General features: G+C 38.7%; 1 protein-coding gene across 3 annotated transcripts in view; it reads right to left on the bottom strand.

Annotated features, from left to right (window-relative positions):
• The window catches only part of GPM6A (glycoprotein M6A), a 194,926-nt gene that overhangs the window by 18,962 nt on the left and 153,680 nt on the right, over positions 1-22,284 (bottom strand). For all 3 annotated transcript variants that reach the window (XM_014055258.2, XM_014055256.2, XM_014055257.2), the window contains 2 exons: positions 10,271-10,463; positions 4,637-4,793 (listed from right to left, as the gene is read on the bottom strand). In XM_014055258.2, coding sequence (XP_013910733.1) covers positions 4,637-4,793; positions 10,271-10,463 — 350 coding nt within the window. The remainder of the gene's footprint in view (positions 1-4,636; positions 4,794-10,270; positions 10,464-22,284) is intronic.

Raw genomic sequence — 22,284 nt, 5'->3', positions numbered from 1 at the left:
AGGAAAATGTATCTGTACTTTGCTGAATGTGCAGATTGGTTTTATGGTTTATGGTTTTATTAATATTTGTAGGCCGCCCTTTTCCCTGAGGGGACTCAGGGCGGCTCACAGAAACCAAGGGAGGGGGAATACAACGTTAAGACGACAACATATAATAAAATCAACACCATACATTCAGTATTCGGGCGGGGTAACGGTCCTTATCCCCAGGCCTGACGGGCGAGCCAGTTCTTCAAGGCTATGCGGAAGGCTTGGACGGTGGAGAGGGTACGAATCTCCACGGGGAGCTCGTTCCAAAGGGTCGGGGCTACTGCTGAGAAGGCCCTCCTCCTTGTAGTTGCCAGCCGACACTGGCTGGCCGATGGAATGCGGAGGAGGCCCAGTCTATGCGATCTTATAGGTCGTAGGGAGGTAATCGGCAGAAGGCGGTCTCTCAAGTATCCAGATCCACTGCCATGTAGGGCTTTATGGGTGAGTAATAGCACCTTGAAGCGCATCCGGAGATCGACAGGTAGCCAGCGCAGCTCGCGGAGGATAGGTGTTATGCGGGTGAATCGGGGTGCACCCGCGATCACTCGCGCGGCCGCGTTCTGCACTAACTGAAGTCGCCGGATGCTCCTCAAGGGCAGCCCCATGTAGAGCACATTGCAGTATTCCAGCCTAGAGATCACAAGGGCCCGAGTGACTGTTGTGAGTGCCTCCCGGTTCAGGTAGGGTCGCAACTGGCGCACCAGGCGTACCTGGGCGAATGCCCCCCTGGTCACAGCCGCTAAATGGTGGTCGAATGACAGCTGTGGATCCAGGAGGACTCCCAGATTGCGAACCCTCTCTGAGGGGTGTAAAATTTGACCCCCCAGCCTGAGTGTTGGAATGTTGGCCAAATCTTTGGGAGGGAAACACAACAGCCACTCGGTCTTTTCTGGGTTGAGCACAAGCTTGTTAATCCTCATCCAGTCCATGACGGCCTCAAGACCCCGGCCCATCACGTCAACCGCTTCATTGATTTGGCACGGGGCGGACAGATACAATTGGGTATCGTCCGCATATTGATGGTATCTAATCCCGTGCCTGCGGATGATCTCTCCCAGCGGTTTCATGTAGATGTTAAATAGTAGGGGGGATAAGACCGAACCCTGCGGCACCCCATAATTTAGGGGCCTTGGGGACGATCTCTGCCCTCCCACTAACACCGACTGCGACCTGTCCGAGAGGTAGGAGGAGAACCACCGTAGCACGGTGCCTCCCACTCCCACCTCCCGCAGTCGTCGCAGAAGGATACCATGGTCGATGGTATCGAAAGCCGCTGAGAGGTCAAGGAGGACCAGGATGGAGGGATGTCCTTCATCTCTGGCTCTCCAAAGATCATCCATCAATGCGACCAAAGCGGTTTCTGTGCTGTAACCGGGTCTGAAGCCTGACTGGAAGGGGTCTAGATAGTTTGCTTCCTCCAAGGACCGTTGGAGCTGGAAGGCCACCACCTTCTCAACAACCTTCCCCAGAAAGGGGAGGTTGGAGACCGGGCGATAGCTGTTAAGAACAGCTGGATCCAAGGATGGTTTCTTCAGGAGGGGTCTCACCACCGCCTCTTTCAATGCGGCGGGGAAGTTCCCCTCCCGAAGGGAGGCGGTTACAACCGCCTGGATCCAGCCTCGTGTCACCTCACTGCAGTTAACAACCAGCCATGAGGGACACGGATCCAGAACACAGGTGGAGGAACTTACAGCTCTCATGGCCTTGTCCACATCCCCGGGGATAACGTCCTGAAACTCAACCCAGAGCTGTTCTACTTGGTCCCCCTGTGCCTCGGCTGGAACTGCGGGTGTGGAGTCCAAGTCCGACCGAAACCGAGCAATTTTGTCCGCTAAGAATTGGGCATATTCTTCAGCTCTGCCCTGCAGGGGTTCCCCCGTCTCCCTTTTGTTTAATAGGGAGCGGGTTATCCTGAACAGGGCGGCTGGGCGGGACTCAGCGGATGCAACCAGGGAGGCTATGTGTGATCTTTTAGCTGCCCTAAGTGCCCTAGTATATTCCCTGGTGCAGGTGGTTACCATTGCTCGGTTCGATTCGGACTTATCGGACCTCCAACGGTGCTCTAGGCATCTCCTCCGGCGCTTCATTTCCCGGAGCTCCTCGGTGAACCAAGGAGGCCTCCGGGATCCGCCGCCTCGGAGGGGCCGCAGTGGCGCAATCCGGTCGAGGGCCTCTGACGCTGCCAAGTGCCACGCAGCAGCCAGAGTCTCCACCGGACTGTGGGCGAAAGTGTCAGGAATAACCCCAAGCTCTGTCTGGAACCTTGATGGCTCCATAAGACGCCTGGGGCGGAACCACCTGGTCGGTTCCTCCTCCCTACAGTGGGGGTTTGGCCTCCGGAAGTCGAGCCTCAGCAGGCAATGGTCTGACCACGACAGGGGTATGATGTCACTCCCCCTCAGACCAAGATCATAAATCCACTGCTCCGAGAGAAATACAAGGTCAAGCATGTGTCCCGCTGTATGGGTTGGGCCTCGAATTACTTGGGTCAAGCCCATGGCTGTCATGGAAGCCATGAACTCCCTCGCCCCATCAGAGTTTTCACCGAGCGATGGCAAATTAAAGTCCCCCAGGACCATCAACCTAGGGAACTCAATCGCCAGCTCGGCTACCGACTCGAGGAGCGAGGGGAGGGCTGCTGCAACGCTGTTGGGAGGCAGGTACGTTAGCAGCAAACCCACTTGACCCTTGAGGTCCAACTTTAGCAGCAAAGACTCACACCCGACAATCTCCGGAGCAGGGACCCTGCGAGGAACTAACGACTCCCGGATAACAGCGGCCACACCCCCACCCTGCACCCCCATATGCAGAGATGTACATATATAGGATAAGAAAATTCATGAAGTACTGAAATGCTTCAGATTATTACATTGGTGTGAGTAGCTAAAAGGAAGATGCTTGCAGATTATAGAACAGAGTTTTAATGGCAACATTGCTATAACATTAATGATTAATAATGTATGCAAATTTATTACAAAAATCAATAATCAATTTGGTGGTAAAATCAATTTATTGAGAAACTAGGTTGTCACCAAATGCTATTAAAAATAACAACAGTAAACTTCATTTTTTTCTGAAATAGACTATGAATAATTAAAGGATTCTGTTAAACAATTACTCAATTCTAAACTTTTTGAGAAATTGAAAATCAAAGATAAGAACCAAAAATATGAACTAAAGTAAAGATAAAGTAGAATATATTTGTTGATAAATTTTCTGAATAAGGAATGAAAAATAAAATACCTCAGGAAACTTACATGAGGTACACAAATTGCATGATAAAAACGGGTCTTTCTTATCAGATTAAATTTCAGAGACTGACATAATGTTTTTATACGCCAACTGAATTAATGTGGTATTCATACCAAAAATGGAACCAGTTAAAATACTTTATTTTTAAAATTAAAGCCACATTTATGGCTTCCCATGCTTGTCAAATTTAGATATAAATTATTATAAATGTATTGTAAATATCTTGCTCAGTTAATATATATCTCCAAAAGAGAAAATATGAAATCTGGTGTTTTTTTGCGCCTTGTGCTATGCTTGTCCCCCAGATAGTATCATTACTATAAGACCCACACTGTGATTATTTTTTATTATTTAATTAAAGAGAGCATCTTGCATTAGTCTTATATACTGTATATTTATTAGATGGACTCTGATAGGCTACTCAAAATATGTTTAGTAGAATGGATAAGCATGGTTCAATCCACCTCCTGGATAAGCCACTTTAGTAAAATTACTTCACAGCATGGGTTTTTCACCCAGCATTTACTCTTAGCAACCCTCAAAAGGACATTTTTAAGCAGAGTCCTAGATATCAGTACTGAAACAGATAGCGAGTTATTAGCAAAAAATAAGTCTTTAAATTGACTGACCGAGAACAAAACTATTTTCCAAGTAAACAAATACCTGCCAATGAGTTTGACACAATTCTTAAGAAGGGCCTATTCAAGCACCACACTTAAGTTGTGGGATTCCATGCCAAATATGGGCAGTCTCATCACCTGCCATATCATGAGAGGATGTGTATATGTGGTGCCCTAATCATTGAAGGTATTTCTCATATTTTGTTTGGCTGTCTCTTTTAGGCTTAGATATTCGACATCCGTATTTGAAAGAACAACCAACAGGGACATGAATCATACATCTTCCTATTCCATCCTGCACTGTAAGGTATACATTATGAGTAAAACTGCTACGTTTATGGTCAAGGCAGTTCAAATAAGAACTGCCTGTTCATATTGAACAGATTGGATTTTCTAGCCAACAAGCCCCAAGATTAGATAAAAAAAGAACCACGATATATAGTTAAAGGTATCAAATGTGTAAAATTTCTTCTGTAACAAAATAATGTGCTAGTGACAAATAAATATTTATGATAATGAATAAAAATATCACAATTTCAAAGAACTGTTGATTATAACTTGAATTTTTTATTAAATCTTAACTATAAGTCTATTTTAGTAGACATGCATTCTGAGAGATACTTGGAGTCTATAGACAGTGTCTAACTTTGTCTGGATTAAATTAAAGCACATTGATCCTGCTGAAGTTAGCATATTATGACAGTTATGCAATCAAGAATGTCATACTAACATACCCAAGCACTGACACATCTGCCACAAGTGGTGATTTTGAAATCTCCATAGAGATCCTTGATGGCACCAGTTGTAAAAAATCCTTCCACCATTAACAAAATACCATAAACAAAGAAGGCAGCTGCTACTCCGTAGATCACATATTTGAAAATGTCAATCCTGCAATTAATAGAATTCAATGTTAATAAGGCTTGAATGATATTCAAATGGTTTGAATTTATTTTAAAAAATACATTTCTCTGGTTTATACCAATTTTATCAAAACAATGCTTCATTTATACGTTTTAACTTATGAATATGAGAAACTATTAAGACATTTATGCTAAAGAATGAGATTGAGTCCATAAAACACCAAACACACACACACATAGGAATGACAAATCAACAAAACACAACTGACATAAAATCAGAGTTTATTCGGAGAAATATGACATTCCTTCAAAATAATCATACAACTGAATATTTATTATTATTATTATCAGCAAAGTACAATCAGCACCTGTTGGAAGAATCAGGCAGATCTATAGAACTTGGACAATTAAGGCAATCCTTGTTGTTTGATCATTCTCTCCCTCTCTCTCTCTCTCTCTCTCTCTCTCTCTCTCTCTCTCATATCTATCTATCATCTATCTATCTATCTATCTATCTATCTATCTATCTATCTATCTATCTATCTATCTATCTATTTATCTATCTATCTATCTCTTTAGCAGTTATTCACCAAAACTAAGTTTTACTGCAGTCTGCTTCAACATGATCCTCATGTTGACATAACCGGTCTGGAAATGTGGTTTTATCAATCTGGAGGAAAATAGATTGAGGAAAGCTGAATTTTATGTGAGCTAAGTACAGAGCCAAGGTGTCTCAAATGCATACAGGTTTAGTACTTGCTAAAGCTCTCTACAAGAATTGAACTACTAACAGTCAAAGCAAATTGCTGGTAGAAAGGGTCAACATAATTCAAGGTGGGCTGGATTTAGTTTCTTGTGGTAACGATGGGACTTGAGACTGTTGATGTGCTTAATTCCTCCCTCAGGCTCAGCCTGGTCATCTTCTATATATACAATGTCATAATGCACAGTAAGTCAGGCAAGATTTTAGAATAGAAGGGCTTTTAGTAATGAAAAAAAATAACAGACTAAATGGGGGGGAACACAATTATTTCAGTTTCATCTCTTTAAATCACTTGCTACAAAGATGCAAGTGGTTTTATAACTTTTATAACTTTCCTGAACAATCTTGATGAAAAGATTGGGGATTCTAGGAAAAATCCGCAAAGAATGCCTATCCTACTTCTATTAGAAATTGTCACTCTTTCCATAACCCCACTCATTTATCCTATATTTATTACATCAGTCCTGAACAAGATATGACCCTACTCAGAAACCTACACTAAACTTGAAGGAGATTTTAAGTTTTTTAATGTATTTATTTCATAGGCCTGTTTACATTATTATTTACTGCATCCCTTGTTTTATGTATTATAAAACTAATTGATTAATTATTTTCCTTGCAGAAACAGTAATACACAACAACATTTGGATGATTTAGGAGCAGATGTAAATAATGAGTTCTTTTACCATATTTCTAATAATGATTGTGATTTTTAAAAAGACTAGACTACACAAGGTTTACATGGGGCATTTGTACATACTATCAGAATTTTAGGAATTACACTGTATAATGTTTCAGATCTTTCAATGTTTATTTTAAGAGGAGAATTGGAATGATAACAGTTTGATTTCTTATCTGCTTTCCCAATTTTAACTCTCAATCCTTTTCCACAAATGTTAACTAGATGTCTCCAGTAAACCTTCTTAATCTTGGAAATCAAAGCTGTCATTTTCAATATTGCAGAAGTTTTCAATATTGAGCACCCATAGGAGGCGCAATGTGGCACATGACTTTGTGTCATGAAGTTGTGATTTTTGTACTTGTGTTCAGATGTCTCACATAAGAATGTAAGGAGTTGGGCTTGCATTGTGATATTATGATATAGTTTTTCATGATAACTATTCCTATCCCAGGATCCTGCTTATGGAAGGAAAAAATTGAAATAAGGTTTTCCACAGCTTCAAAGCATCTGCTGCCTAAGGGATGTCTCTTGTTTTAATTAATGGAACAGTCAACCCTGATCATGAACATATTTCTGACTCTTAATAAAAGTTGCTCTATTAAAATTAATGCTAAAAAAGGCAGGGACTCTTTTCATAGTCCAAATTCACGCAATTACCAATACTCCTATGAACTCATATTTCAGTTTTGCTTAAGTATGTGTCAAAGAAAAATAAGCAACGATATTGACCTCAGAAATCCATGACTTGAAATGCTAATGGATGGTAAGCATAATGAAAGCATTTTTCAAGCTCTGTTTGTGACATAGTTTATGTTCATGTCTCTCTTGAGACTTGTATATAATCAAGATATGTTCAAGGATTTTATTTTGCAATTCTGCAGCACAACCTGTATCTATATTTAAACAGATTTGTCCAAGTAAAGAGCATTACAGGATACAATCTTTAATAATTTTATTTTGCTTTTATTGAATAAACAACTGAATAAATACGATTCAGAATAAAAGGATATATTTCTTAGTGGGGCTAATTATTTTTAAATTGCCACTTCCACAGCTCTCAAGATTATTCATTCAAAGAAACAGTGTATTTTCCCTACATCAGTACTGAGCCATTTGGCTTGATTATGCTCTAAAGGAGGATTAAAGGCTGAGGGATCCTGTCATTATTAATATTTTATAAGCTTAGAGTTAGGATTTTGTTTTGCTTTTAAATCATAGGAATAGAAGAATAATGAACCAGACAGCATGAAATTAGAGAATTTTCTAGGAAAGCTGCCTTATGGTTGGTGACAATGTATAATATTCTAAACAAAGAAGCAGATGCCTATACGAGAAAGAACCACATATGCATACACTAACGAGGTAACTGTTGATTGCTAACTGTTAATATGGAATAAGGACACAATTGATTAACTACAGCTTCCTACTTTGTGAAGTATAAGAAAGAGGTAACCAGCATTAGAATAATGGAGGCATCAGCCTGAGAGCTAAGCAGTATATTTCACTGAAGATATAGTTAACCTATTTTCATTTGTATCTTTAAAATATTAACAGTCCTGCCATGCATATAGGTAGTGAGGAATAATATTCCCCTCCCCAATTGTAATTTTGCAGTGTCCAATTGTGGCATCAAAGTGGATGTTAATACTGTTTTTCTAATTTAGATTTTTATCTTTCTGTTCCTCCAACACCATCAGTTTGCATTCATAGCATTGCTTCCTTTAATTTTATCTCGTAACAGGTTGAGTGACTGGTTCTTAGTCACTCAAGAGGTGCCATGGTTAATGACTGATTTGAACTCTTCCATTTGCTTTGGTCACCTTAACTGTCCTGGCATAGAGGAGACCTCAAGTGTGCCCTTGGCAGAAAGAATCCCCAAACACAGCAAAGCTGGCTTATCACACTTTGAAGGAACTGAGGTAATGCACATTGCTGATTAAGGAAGGAAAGGAACATAATACAAGAGTATATAATTATACAAACATTCCCCTGCAGTTATAGACTGAAATTAAACTAAACTAAACTAACCCAAATCCAAATCCAGCTGCCTATCTATCTATCTATCTATCTATCTATCTATCTATCTATCTATCCATCCATCCATCCATCCATCCATCCATCCATCCATCCATCCATCCATCCATCCATCCATCCATCCATCCACACACACATACAGGACATACAAGTAGTTCTTAACATATGACTAGAATTGGACTGAATTTCCAGTTATAAGTTGTTACAGTGGTAAGTTAAGGAACCCACATGACTGGATCCAGTTTTACAACATTTTGGTCATGAAAGGAACATTGTGGTTTTAACATTGTTAAACATTGTGAACGGGCCAAAAAAAAAACACCTCTTCAGAAATTGCAGTCATGTGACCACAGGATCTTACAGAATAGTTCAAATGAATTTATACCCATCACTTTATTTTGAGTCTAGTAGTACAGTTAACTAATTAACATGTAGCTAAGTAGTCTACAATAGGGTCATGAGGATTTCAGATTCCTTGAATGAAACAGTAGCTTATACTTATTAGATCAATCAACATATAAAGACCATGGTATGGAGAATTGCCAAAACCTCTATCTCTGCCTATGGGTTGGTAAGTAGGAACAAAAAAGAGAAAAGAAGCAGCGCAAGCACAGCCTGCCTTTGTTGTATATTTATGCTGCTTATTTATGAACTTGCCATAACTATAATATTGAATGTATTTCATGTGCTTTAGCATTGAGCCTGAAACAAGTCGTTTTTGTTTCTAGTCTTCTACAATATGAATCCTTCAGTGTTTATGAAGCTCTATCAGCTAAAAAATTCTGCCAGAGGATTTGATTAATTATTTATGATTTACTAATGAAAATGATTCAAGCAATTTTAATCTGCAGCAAGGTTTTTGCAAAATCATTACAAAATATTAAAGAATATTTGATATCTGGGGAGGCAGAAAACAATGAGGCAACAAGTCAGATCACATATCATCATGTAGAACAGAGGAAAACAGTTTGTGGGCATTTTTTGTAAATTAGTCCTGATTAATTAATCCTAATTCTCACTCACTCAGAATGATATACAATACAATACTATGAAAAATATTTAGGGCCTTCAAATTGAGTTTTGGACAACAAAAATATTTTTGTCCTTTTTAGCCATTTTATTTTGCATTTGTAAAATGAATTTCATTGTGTACAAATAGCCAACCAATGTTGCACAAATCAGTTTAAATTTATATATCCTCTCACTGGTTGTATTAAAGCTTAAATCTTTCTTAGGAAAAGCAACAGAAGAAATAAGAAATTGTGAATGATGGTCTTTTATATTTTAATGATGAATATAATGTATCACTGATAATTGAGCTATTTATACGTTGCTCATGAAACCTATTGTACTAGACATTATGTGTTTAAACACATTCTTTAAACAATTGTAGAAGGTGCCTCATGCTCCAAATAGCAGTGGAAAAATGCCAGCAATGGACAGGGGCCAACAATCATTTTATTAAGTTGGCAAGCAACAGATGAGTTATCATTCTTCTACTGTTAAGAATGAAGTGGGCCTGAGACTGGCCAATGAAGATTGATGATGAATACAGTGTATGTATACATTTGACTACTGACAAAGAATTGTTTTAAACAGTGACGAGTACATATAGGCATAAGCAGGTAAGGGAATATTATGTAATTCATGGTATTTATAGACTTTGGGAAAGTTGAAGGCCAATCAAGCTTATTGTTATTCTAATGGTTTGACCACACATCACACTTTAAGTAGGGAGAGTGTCAAATACATTTATTGTCAGTATCCTTCCACAAATGCATTCTGTCTTTAAATTTAAACCACTGCCAATTGTAGTGCATGTATCTGTTTTTCAGACTGAAAAAGCCATTAAAAGAAACAATTATGTAAAGAGAAGTGTTTGATACTCCTTCTATTTGACAGAGTGTAAGATATTATAATTAACTTGCTTTCTCAACAGATATTCTGGAAGTGGAGAGTCTAGACATTACATTTATTATTACAGCAGTATTTAAACAATGTAATAAAAGACTAAGCAGAGACTTACATTGTGAAAACATCAAGAGTGTCTCCAGCAGCTCTTGCCATCTCAAAATAGGTTTGCAGAATGTTCACTGTTCCTGAGAGTGCTTCATGTCCACACCCACAAAAGAGAGCAACCCCAGCATACAGCAAGATGGTGGCAATCAGAGAGGCATAAGGAATGCCCCCCAAGCACTTGATACAGCATTCAAAACAACCTGAGGAGAGAAGAATGTACTTAATACATGACAACATTCTTTTGCCTCAAAACAAGTTTTTTTCTTTACTTCTGGTATTTCTTCTACCATCTAGATAGATGGTATGCCTAGGTTACCTGAAATAGCTTGTGCGAAACCAGATCCCACCACCACCACCACCAAAAATTGGAAAACTGTACGGCTTATGGAATGGTTTTCCATCCGTGGCCATAAGCGACACCAATATTTTCTGAAGAAAATGAAGAAACATTCTGAATCTCTTTCTGCTATGTTTTCTGCTTTGCTTTCATGTTGCAGTACTGTTTGTGTCTATGTGTGTTCTGGGGAAAGAACAGAGTGGATTGCATATATTCTTTTAGATAACTGACCAGGAAAAGAGAGATCAGGGCAGAATGAAAAATCAGCAACATTTTAATTGAATATCTAAGTGCATCTTCCATAAAGATACATTGTGCACTTCGGGTCTCCTCCGGGTGTCGTCGACCGGACAATGCCGGCTGGCGATCACTCAGGGGAGAACCTTCTCTGTAGCTGCTCCGGCTCTGTGGAATGATCTACCGGCAGAGATCCAGACCCTTCCCACAAACCTGGCTGTTTCGACAGGCCTGGGGTTGCTGATTTTTTAAATCAGGTCCAACCCCCGTTTAAGACAAATGTATGTTGTGTGTTTTTTAAACTGTGTATCTTTATTTCCCCTATGTGTTATTTTATTCTATTTCGTATTTGTAAGCTGCCTGGAGTCCTCTGGGATTGGGCGGCATATAAGCTCATTAAATTGCAAATTGAAAATTGCTTTCTTTGATGACAACCAATTTTACCCCATTGTGTTCAGTTTTTAAAATGATATCCAGATGACAGACTTCCCTTTCATATTTTTCCAATATTCCATTCAATTGGAAAAAAATGTTCTTATAGTAGATACTAGCATGCCATTTGCAATGTATGTGCCCCTGATAAGGAATCTTTAAAAGATTATTTCAAACCACCAGCATTTTAAATTGTCCTGCACACCGAGACTTATAGTGAAGAAATTATGAACTAAAGACACCTCCACTAAAAGCAGAGCTCACAGCGATGATGGAATGAAGAATGGCAAATAAATTTGCTCTTTGTAATTCCTTTGTGAACAAGGCAAGGACTGGAAGTTGCCCACAAGTGCTCCAGACAGTTACTCCTCACAAGGAGTTGTCTCCAGCAATTAAAGTTCTGACAGATAAGGAAATAGCCATCTTGCTCAAACCACACTTGGGGCCTTTAATCTAACCACTAAACATGGAACCCTTAAACCCACAGTCACTCAAACTTGTCAGGATTAAGTTGATTCCATGCAAATTATTACAAAGGGATCTCTCCCTTAATTATTATTGTTTGCTGAAATATCTGTGATCAGAAAAATTTAAAAAGTACAGAAAGATTATAAAATAGGCTATCCAACAACTAATTAAGATAGGATAATCAAGACAATGAAAATATAAATATTTTTTCTGTAGAGTAAAATTTAAAATCATTGTGCAATATTTGTAAAGTTATTCCTTATATGAGGTTCATCCTCTTGTGGTACCAAATATAATACATGCAGGAAATAAGATATGTCAAATAAACTTCCAGAATATAGTAAAATAAGATCATTGAAATGATGTAACAGGTTCTAAGAGTAATTCTCAACATATCTACAGAACTGAAATGCATGGTGATCAATAATACTTAAATGCCTTATAAAATAATAGTATTCATTGGGATTAAGTCAATGAGAAAATGAAAAGATTTTTAACAAGATTTAAATAATTTAATTCTACTAAATAGGAAACTACACAAATAATTGCTATATATATATTTTATAGGATTCCATACCAATTATAAAATTATTGTTACATAAACATTTAAAAATCCCACATCCCTTTAAGTGAAGGAATGTATGTTTATAACAATGATTAATATTACCATCTTTAGAATCAGTGATTTGTCTATAAAAATAGTTCACCTTAAAACAACTATCATCAGAAATGATGGGTTTGCCTTTTTTAAAGGTATCAAATATTGACTAACTTAATCATGATGAACAAGTAGACAAGTCAAAACAAAATGTAGATGTTTATTAAAGGTAGGTGATCACCAGAAACAATGAATAGCTGCTCATAAAATTCCTGGTCATGGTGGCTGGAAATTCAGGAAGATATAATCTCAAAAGCTCTAGAGTATGAACATGCTGAAGAGGTTATCACAGACAGTTCCCTGAATGTATAATTAATCAGCTGAGATATCTTATGGACCAAGAGCTTAGTTGATGAGAATGTATGCATTGGACATTATTTCTGGTGTTGAATTTGTATTGAATAACAGACAGTGTTTGAAATTGTGATTTACTTCAGTATAATGTATTTTGATTAACCAAGCCTATACAATCATAATTAATATTAAATTTACATACTGCTATTTAAGGAATCACTTTTTCTAAAGATTTATTGCTCAGTAAATACCTACTTGCTTAAAGTATAATCTGCTTGTAGAATTTTATTTGGAATGCTTATACTACTCAGGGATTAGGAGAAATAATATGATTCATATTGAATTACAACAATAAAGCAACATAAAGAAGTTTGTGATGTTAGTTGAAAATAAAGAACATGTGCATTTAAAATGCACTAGATATCTTGAGCTGAGATAATGCACATGCCCTTACATTAACTATTGTCCTTCTTTTTAAAAAATCAGTACATTCCTCCCACTACCTTTATAAAAAGATGAGAGTGGGTGGGTGGGATGTGATCAAAAATTGTCTGCCTAAGCTTCCATCTGAAAGTAGGGGGGGAATATAGCTTTGTTTCATATTTTACATATACAACAAAATTATATTATTGAAAATATTAAGCATATTGCACACGTAAATGGCCAATCAATATATTTAATTTATATGTTCTGCTGTCTTATATGTTTCATTCACACAAATACATCATTATAGATTTCAGTATGCCCTGATAACATAGAAAAACGCCCTTTTACAATATTTTAACAAAATGCATTGCATATTTCTAAAGTGGGATAACAAGAAAAACAAAAATAATTATGCATTCTTTAAATCGCAAGTTACAGATGTTGTTTTTAACAAGTATATAAGCGAACATATTGTAAAATAAGCAAATACTGTGATCCATTTTCCATTCCACTGAAATCTCATACCAAAGCAGTGTTTTTAGTTTTCTTTTTTTTAAAAGAATTCAATGGCAAAATGTTGTACAAAACAAAGCCCTTCACAAGCTTCAGTCACCCAACGCATCCCAAACAGAGGTGGTATTCAAACAGGTTCTGAATAGTTCTGGAGAACCAGTAGCGGACATTTTGTGTAGTTCGGAGAACCAGTAAATACCACCTCTATTGGCCATGCTCCCATCTATTCTCTGCTTCCGAATCCCAGCTGTTCGGGAGGAAATGGGGATTTTGCAGTATCCTTCTCCTGGAGTGGGATGGGAATGGAGATTTTACAGTATTCTTCCCCTGCCACACCCACGAAGCCATGCCTCACCCACCAAGCCACACCCACCAAACTAGTAGTAAACATTTTTGAATCCCACCACTGACCCCAAATTGCCTACAGTAGAACCTCTGGTCACAAATGCTTCTGACAACGACCAAATTGGATTCCAACCAAAAAAATAACAATTTTTTTTCATGGCCGTTCTACCCTTCCGTGCCATTTTTTTAAAATTTCCAAAATTAGTTTTGGGTCATGACCAAATTAGTTTGAGACCAAAATTATGGAACAAAATTTGAAAGGAACTTGAGAAAGCTTTACAATTGAGCTAATATTTATACAATTATTCCTCCTGATTGATGAGAACATTAGTGCTCTTATTCCCACCATGTGGTCATATGTTGACTGAAATGGAGAAAGATTAAAAAAATAGTAGACAATGGAGCAGAAATTCAGATACAGTTCAAGTGATGCAATGACCTGGTTGAACCACGTACTGTATATAATACCATGTAACAGTCTCGATTCACATCCAATTCTGAGTAATTTCCAGAATATTCCAGAATTGTGAGAACTGTCCTGAAGTTTCTAGAATTGGCCAGAATTTTCTAGAACTTTCTAAAATCTTTTAGAAATTTCTAACACTTTCTGGGATCATCCAGGAGTATCCATAGAAGTATAAAAGTACAAGTGCCCAAAACCAATTAGTTTGTCTAATTCCTGAGTAAGAGAATAGTGAATCTGATTTAGATTGCATTAAAAGGTTGCTTGCACCCAGCAGATGCATTTTGCTACATGTGTGGACAATTTATCAAGACAAAAGTGAAAAAGCACTCCATGAAAGCATCTGTTAAGATGTGTGAAACCTACAAAGCATAATTCAGCATCCCTGTCGGGAATCAAGACAACCCCCTGGGCATATCATTTCACATGCAAACACTGGAACAAAACTTGAGGGTAAAGTGAAAAATAGCTGCTCACTAGATGGAATTTCATTGATTTATTACAAAGTAAGAGTTACAATTAAGAAAAATTTCACTATTTTTAGTGTTCTACAATATATAGTTTATACCTTATAGCAGTGATGGCTAACCTTTTTGTTGTTGGATGCCAAAAATGTGAGCGTGCGCATGCAATAGCGCACGCACGTGCAAGCACCCATAATGCAAATTACTCCCCACATGAGCATGCATGCACAAACCCCCCTACGTGCACCACACTGCTCACCTACAAGCTGAGGTAGGTATTTCCTCTGGGGGAGCTGAGGGAGGCCGTTTTCACCCTCCCCAGGCTCCAAGAAAGCCTCAAGAGCCTGGGGAGGGTGGAGAAAGGGGCCCAACCAACCTACTGGAAGTTTGGTAGGCCTGTTGGGCCCATTTTCCACCCTCCCTAGGCTTTGGAGGCTTTCTTAGAGCCTGAGAAGGGTGAAAAGAGCCTCCCTCAGCTCCCGGAAGCCAAAACCGGATCACTTCCAAACTTCCTTTAGCCCGGTTGGGCCCATTTTTCATCTTCCCCAGGTTCTGGAGACTTTCCTGAAGGGTGAAAATCAGTTGGCCAGTGTGCGCATGCAAGCTGGAGCTGACAGCTCGTGTGCTGTCAGATATGGCTCCATGTGCCACCTATGGCATATGTGCCACAAATTCATCAGCATAGCCCTATGGTAATATCTTGCACAAAATTCCACAAAGCCATCAAGACCTGGCTGTTCCGGCAGGCCTGGGGCTGATGAGTTCCCAGCCCCACTCGAATTGTTGATTGTTGTGTAGTTTTTAATTTGTCTTTGTATCCTGTTTGTCTCGTTTGTTTTTGTATTGCCCCCTTCCCCATGTGTTTGTTCGCCGCCCTGAGTCCCTCCGGGAATAGGGCGGCATACAAGTATAATAAATACAAATACAAAATTAGATAATGTGTGAAATTTCAATTTTTTTGAAAACAATATATAATTCTGCCATGTTTACAGGTTGGTACAGGGGACAAAAGAGTCATGAAGTTTGCTATCTCAAGAATGTGATGAGAACTAACTGACCACTCAAGCAACTGTTACTTCTGCATGGTGGACATTTCCAACAACAAAATGACAAGAGCACACCTCTTATCATGTATCAAGACATTTCTTCATTCATTGCCCCAGTACCATACTGCCCTGAGCTACCTACTCCCATCTTTCCGAGAGGGATCAGCTATCTTCAAGAGCGAGAAGCAAGTCAGACAGTGAGGAGGATATTGCAGATACAGATTACAATTTCACAGATGTGGCTGAGGAGAGAAAGCAATACCTCCCCAAACAGAAAGATCTCAACAATCTGATCAGAGAATTTGATCTCATCAAGTCCCATGCTGAGCTTCTGATATCTAGGCTCAAGGGGTAGAATATGTTGTATGAAAGTGCAAGTCACATCTCAGAGAATGTGTCACCAACGTTTTCCAACTTTTTCGATCAGCAAGATGGGTTGTGCTTCTGCAACAATGTGGCCAGTATATTCAAGGCTATAGGACTACCTGCAACTCAAGTGAATGGTGCCTATTCATAGTTCATCCAGGAACCTCACATCCATGCTGCTTCATAACAGAAACAAGTTCCTATCTAAATAAAAAAGAATCCTTTTCAATACTTGGCATAACTATCAAGATTCCTGCTTTTTATCTTATCTCCCTCTTAGATAATATATGATTCTTCTATGATAATAAATCTAGGACAGGGATGTCAAATTCACTGTCCATGGGCCAGATGCATCATGTTCTGGCCACGCCCACCCCGAGTTTAGTAAAGGGGGAAAAATTGTGATACGTCACATGACATAAGATGTCCCAAAACTAATTCTACTAAATGTCCCTTATAGATTTTACTTATGTTTGTTCAAACATAGGTCCTCTGTATTGTATGGCAAATCATTTTTGAAACACTGGGATACTTTGGGATATTTTTCCTTAAGGAAATTAAACTCTGGTATTTTAAGAATATATAGCTCCCAAAAATGGGCAACATTGATTTCTTTTAGCTTATACTGGTCAATTTCAAAACTGACAATTTCTTGCTGAGAACATAGTTGTTAGTAGAACAGTAAAATCACTTTCTACAATGTCACAGAAAAGTACTTTTATATATTTTAGTTTTTAAAATATTCAATGTATTCAATGAACACAAATAGCAAAAATAAATTCATCAATATACCCAACAACTAATTGCATTGTATATATTTCATTAAACAGAAAACTCTCATTTGTGGGCATTAATGGTTATGAAAATGCGGAGGAAATTGGGTTCTGATTAGCTTTTATATGTTTTCAGTACATTAAGTTTATTGCAATTTAAATGAAACATTCTACTCCCACAACTAATAAGCATGAGAGCTATTTAGCATTGGCTGCCTACATGTATGATAAATTAGTCAGACGAACCTTCTAATCTATAAACTACCTGTCAGTTGGTCTTATTTGTTTCTCCATCATATCAATCTAAATAACGAGGATTAATCCTTTTATTCTTCAATAATTTCCTTTGTTAGGTAGAACGTTATACTGTGTTTCCCCAAAAATACAACATGTCCTGATAATAAGGCCATGCCACGTTTTTCGGGTTGGCAAAAATGTAAGCCCTCACCCCAAAATAAGCCCCCTCCACGCCCACCCCCCAGCTAGGCAGAGCACCACTCACTGACCTAGCAGTATCCTGAAGGCGCCAAGCTGCAGGAATGGGGGGGTAAAGGCTTGCGTTGTTTGGTGCCTTCCGGATACCACTAGGTCAGTGAGCGGTGCTGTGCCCAACTGGAGACGGGGTTGCCGGCTGGTTGCTCTCTTGTGAGTAGGCTCCCAAAGAGCCGGGCACAGCCTCAGGGTCGAACGGCTGTGTTGCACTGTCACAGCAGCACTACACAGCAGTCGTGAGGTGACCACGCTCACAAGCAGCCGCCTGGCAATTCCCCTTTCCAGCCAGGCACAGTGCCATTCACTGACCAAGCCGTGTGAGCACCTGTTCGCCGCCCTCTGGGTCCCACAGCTTGGTGCCTTCAGAATGCCCCTAGTCAGTGAATGGGGCTCTGCATGGCTGGAGAGGGGGGTTGTGCGAGTGGCTTTTCTGCTCCCCACTTGGGCACCTCCCAGCCTCACGATGCCCTTGCCTAACTCTCCCTGCAGAGCCAGGGCATCTCTGCTGCCGCTGCCGCCACATGGCTTTTTCTGTGGCTTCCAAAGCACAGAGGTAGGATGCTAAGTCTTCCGGAAGTTGCCATTCTGGGAATACACTCTGGGAGTATGCTCTGCCTCAGCCAGCTCACAACCATAGAGCGTACCCCCAGAGCGGCCGCTGCAGAAAGACTCGGCTGAGGATCTCCGGAGTTTGGAAGCCGTAGAATAGGATATGCTCAGAGCGCAGCAGCAGCATACTGGCCCTGCAGGGAGAGCTGGGCCAGGGCATGGTGAGGTTGGGAGGCACACCAGCTGGGGATGGAACAGACACTTGTGCAACTTCCCTTTCCAGCTGGGCAGAGCACCATGCACTGACCTAAGGGTATCCCAAATGCGTCAAGCCACAGGAGCTGGGGGCAGGGCAGAGCACCATGTGGCTTAGTGCCTTTGGGATATCACTGGGTCTGTGAGTAGCGCTCTGCCTGGCTGAAAAGGGGATTGCCGGGTGGCTGTTCATGAGCGTGGCCGTTTGCCGCTGAGGCTGTGCCTGGCTCTTTGGGTGCCCGCTCGCAAGAGAGCAGCCACCCAGCAACCCCAAAACAATAAGCCTCCCTGATAATAAGATCCAACCAATATTTTGGGGGTCAAAATAAAATAAGACCCTGTCTTATTTTTGAAGAAACCCTGTAGTCTATCAATATTTCTGGTAACCACTAACAATTTTGCTACTATTAGATTTCTATGGACCAACAATTCTTATTCTGGGACAGAAAATTTGGTCCATTATTTAAAAACTGGATAGGGGTCCTATTCTAATGTAATTTATGTCCAGATGGAGAATCAGAAGCAGGTATTAAATGTTTTACTATATAAATGTTGGTGCAAAATATGATGGTAAATGGTCCTGAACAATGGTAATTGGAGCTTGCTGCAGGACATCCTGAGGGTATGATTAAGGTGCCAGGTTTTTGTTGTTTGTTTGACCATTTTACTATGTTTTAAGTGATTGATTTTACCGCTAAGGCAAGCCACCCAACGTTGTATAAGATATTTTGCTATAATAAAATTATAAATCTTATAAACAAACATTGAACACTGAGATTTTTTAAAAAAAAATTAGATTGTAACTGAAAATTCCAGTAGCCTTAATCAAGTAAAAAAAAATGTCCTTGAGCTAAGCTTCCCTGCTGATGACCATATGAATTTTTCACATAATCATCTTCATAAAGGGAATGGCCATTGCTGTATTATTGCAGCTGCACAGTCAGGCTAGACCTTTAGAATTTGGCATTGTTATCCACCTATCAAGTCCTTCACAGGGCTTTGCATGGGCAAATGCTATTGCTTGATGGTATTAAAGGTATTGTTAAAGGATGTAAACTGTTCAGAGCAAATCTGCCTTTTGCGATTGACTGAGGGTGATTTTGTCAATGCCAGTGTTATTGTAGCTGATGTTATTATTATAATATTCACAATAATAAGGAATCTCAGATGGCAGTTAAACAGAATAACAGAGTTGGAAGGGGCCTTGTAGGTCATCTATTCCAACCACCACCACCCTGCCCAAGCAGGACACCATACACCATTTCTGACAGATGGCAGTCCATTCTCTTGAAAGCTTCCAGTGATAAAGCTCCCACAACTTCTGAAGGCGCCATTGGTTCCCTTGTTCCATTGGTTGATTTTTCTAACTGTCAGAAAATTTCTCCTTATTTCTAGTTCGAATCCCTCCTTGATCAGTTTCCATTATTTTTTGTCTGGCCTTCAGGTGCTTTGGAAAATAGGTTGACCCCCCCCCCTCCTCTCTGTGATAACCTCTCAAATATTGGATTGCTGCTGTCATGTCGCCCCTGGTCCTTGTCTGCACTAGACTAGCCATGCCCAGTTCCTGTAACCATTCTTCACATGTTTTAGTCTCCAGTCCCCTAATCATCTTTGTTGCTTTTCTCTGCACTCTTTCTAAACATCTCAACATTTTTTTATAGTGTGGTGACCAAATCTGGATGCATTATACTAGGTATGGTCTTACTAGGGCTTTATAGAGTGGTATTAGTACCTCACATGATCTTGATTGAATCCCTGTGTTAATGCAATTTAGGATTGCATTGGTTTTTTTTGGCTGTTTCCGCACACTGTTACCTCATATTTAATTGGTTGTCCACTAAGACTCCAAGATCCCTCTCACAGTTACTGCTATTAAGCCAATCTATGTGCATACTTTTGGTTTTTATTGCCTAAATGTAAGACTTTACTTTTCTCTACATTGAATTTTATTTTGTTGCCGTGTTTCCCTGAAAATAAGACAGGGTCTTATTTTCTTTTGACTCCTGAAATAGGCGCTTGGCCTTATTTTTGGGAAGATATTATTATTATTATTATTATTATTATTATTATTTTAACAAAAAAATTAATTTTTAATTTAAAACAAATACAACATCCTTCTTTACATGCTATAGAAAGTGTATCAGTTGGTTACAAAAAGACGTTCGTGCATCTCTTCCACAGTCAACAAACATAATTCATATTAAGTATTTTGACTCAAATATTTATACATGTCACCATCATCATATCTCCATTTTCATTTGACTATAATTGCTTAAGCGTCATTCATCATAAAATATACCAAAATTTAATACATAACCACATACTGGCCTTTCAATTACTATTTCTAAAATCCTCCACTAACACTAAATCCTTATGTCCTATTCTAGGTAAACATCCATAATATTTAATAAGAAAGTTTTCTAATCCTCCTTTCCAAATCACTGTTTAAAGTTTACATCCAGTTTCCTATGTTATACCCATATCTATATATACATTTTTATTTTTATCCCTCCTTTATTTGACTATATCCTATATCACAACATTTTCCCCCTAATAATCAAAACTTTAATTGTATCTAACTTAGTTCTGTTGTTGTTGTTGTTGTTGTTATTATTATTATTATCCTTTATGTAGGGATTGCTAATCTTCTTTTCATGGGTGCCATTCAATATTCATATCCAATTATACTCATCATAATACTACACATTGTATACATTAGTAACATTATCAGTTATTTATTTTAGCTATATCTATTATCAATAAATTTCACTAAGTTTAACTAGTTTTAAATTATATTCTTCCATCTATCAACCTGTATCTTTCCAATAGCAAAACAGTCTCATATCTTCTGCCATTTGTGGTGCCAGTCCTCTAATCATCTTCTTGGTCAGCTTTGTATAGACTTCTCTTAGCAACTCCTTCCTTATAAGATCTCTCATATAATCTTGATTCCTTCTTTCTGTTTCCTTATTCAGCTTATCTTTGATTGTCAGAAGTGTTATCAATGCTTTTGCTAATAGAATTTCTCTCTTTAAATCCATAGATTCTTTAGTTTTTTCTTCTTCTGTATCTTGCCTTCTGGGATAAATTTCCTCTCCATTTAATTCCTCTTTCAGTATTCCATTCTTTCCATTTTCAGAGACAAACCAATCACCATAAATATAAGCCGATTCATTTTCCACTTCGATCTTTTTAGTTTCAACCACCCCGTTTTGCATTTGATAGACATTCTCAACTTCATCATATTTTATTGTTATGTGCTCTAAGTTTTTTCTCTATTCTTTCATATGTATTTGATAATTTCTGTATTTCTGAAAGTATCTTTTGCAAACTTGAGACCTCTATTTTCTTTTGAAATTGTGCTATTCTAACAAACACAGCTGCTCTAGCTTGGAAGGTTAATAAAATTAAAGCATAGATTCACTAAGAACGTTGTTTTCACTTTTCACTGATTAGAAATATATACTTCAAAGGGACATCCGTGTGCTTCTCTTCTTATCACTCTGTAGCCAAGCAGTAAAAACTTGTAGTGCCGTCAAAACAATCCGTGGAGAAAAAAAAGTGTTCCATTTTCAATACACAAACACCAATCAACAAAACCTCCCAGCCTCCGAGCAGCGGTAATACTGTTGAAAATCTACTTTCCTTTTGTATTTTTTTTTTGTATTTCAAGTTAGAAAAAAAGAGTCCAATCTTTAAATGAATTAGAAAAATACCCACAACAATGAAAGAGGAAAACTTTGGTCCACAGGGTATAGAGAACAATAAAAGAAAAATTAGAAGAAAACTTAATCCATCCGTTTCAAAAGGCTTGCATAAATTCCATCCATAAAGATAGCATTTAAAAAGTAAGATAACCACTGTCCAAAGCCATTCCAAATTTAATTCTGGCGCTTGATTCTT

Source organism: Thamnophis sirtalis, unplaced genomic scaffold (assembly GCF_051295495.1).
Source record: "Thamnophis sirtalis isolate CommonGarterSnake01/CBP01778 unplaced genomic scaffold, rThaSir2_p1.2 scaffold_10, whole genome shotgun sequence".
Taxonomy (NCBI): Eukaryota; Metazoa; Chordata; class Lepidosauria; order Squamata; family Natricidae; genus Thamnophis; species Thamnophis sirtalis.
This window is presented reverse-complemented; position numbering and strand designations above follow the sequence as displayed.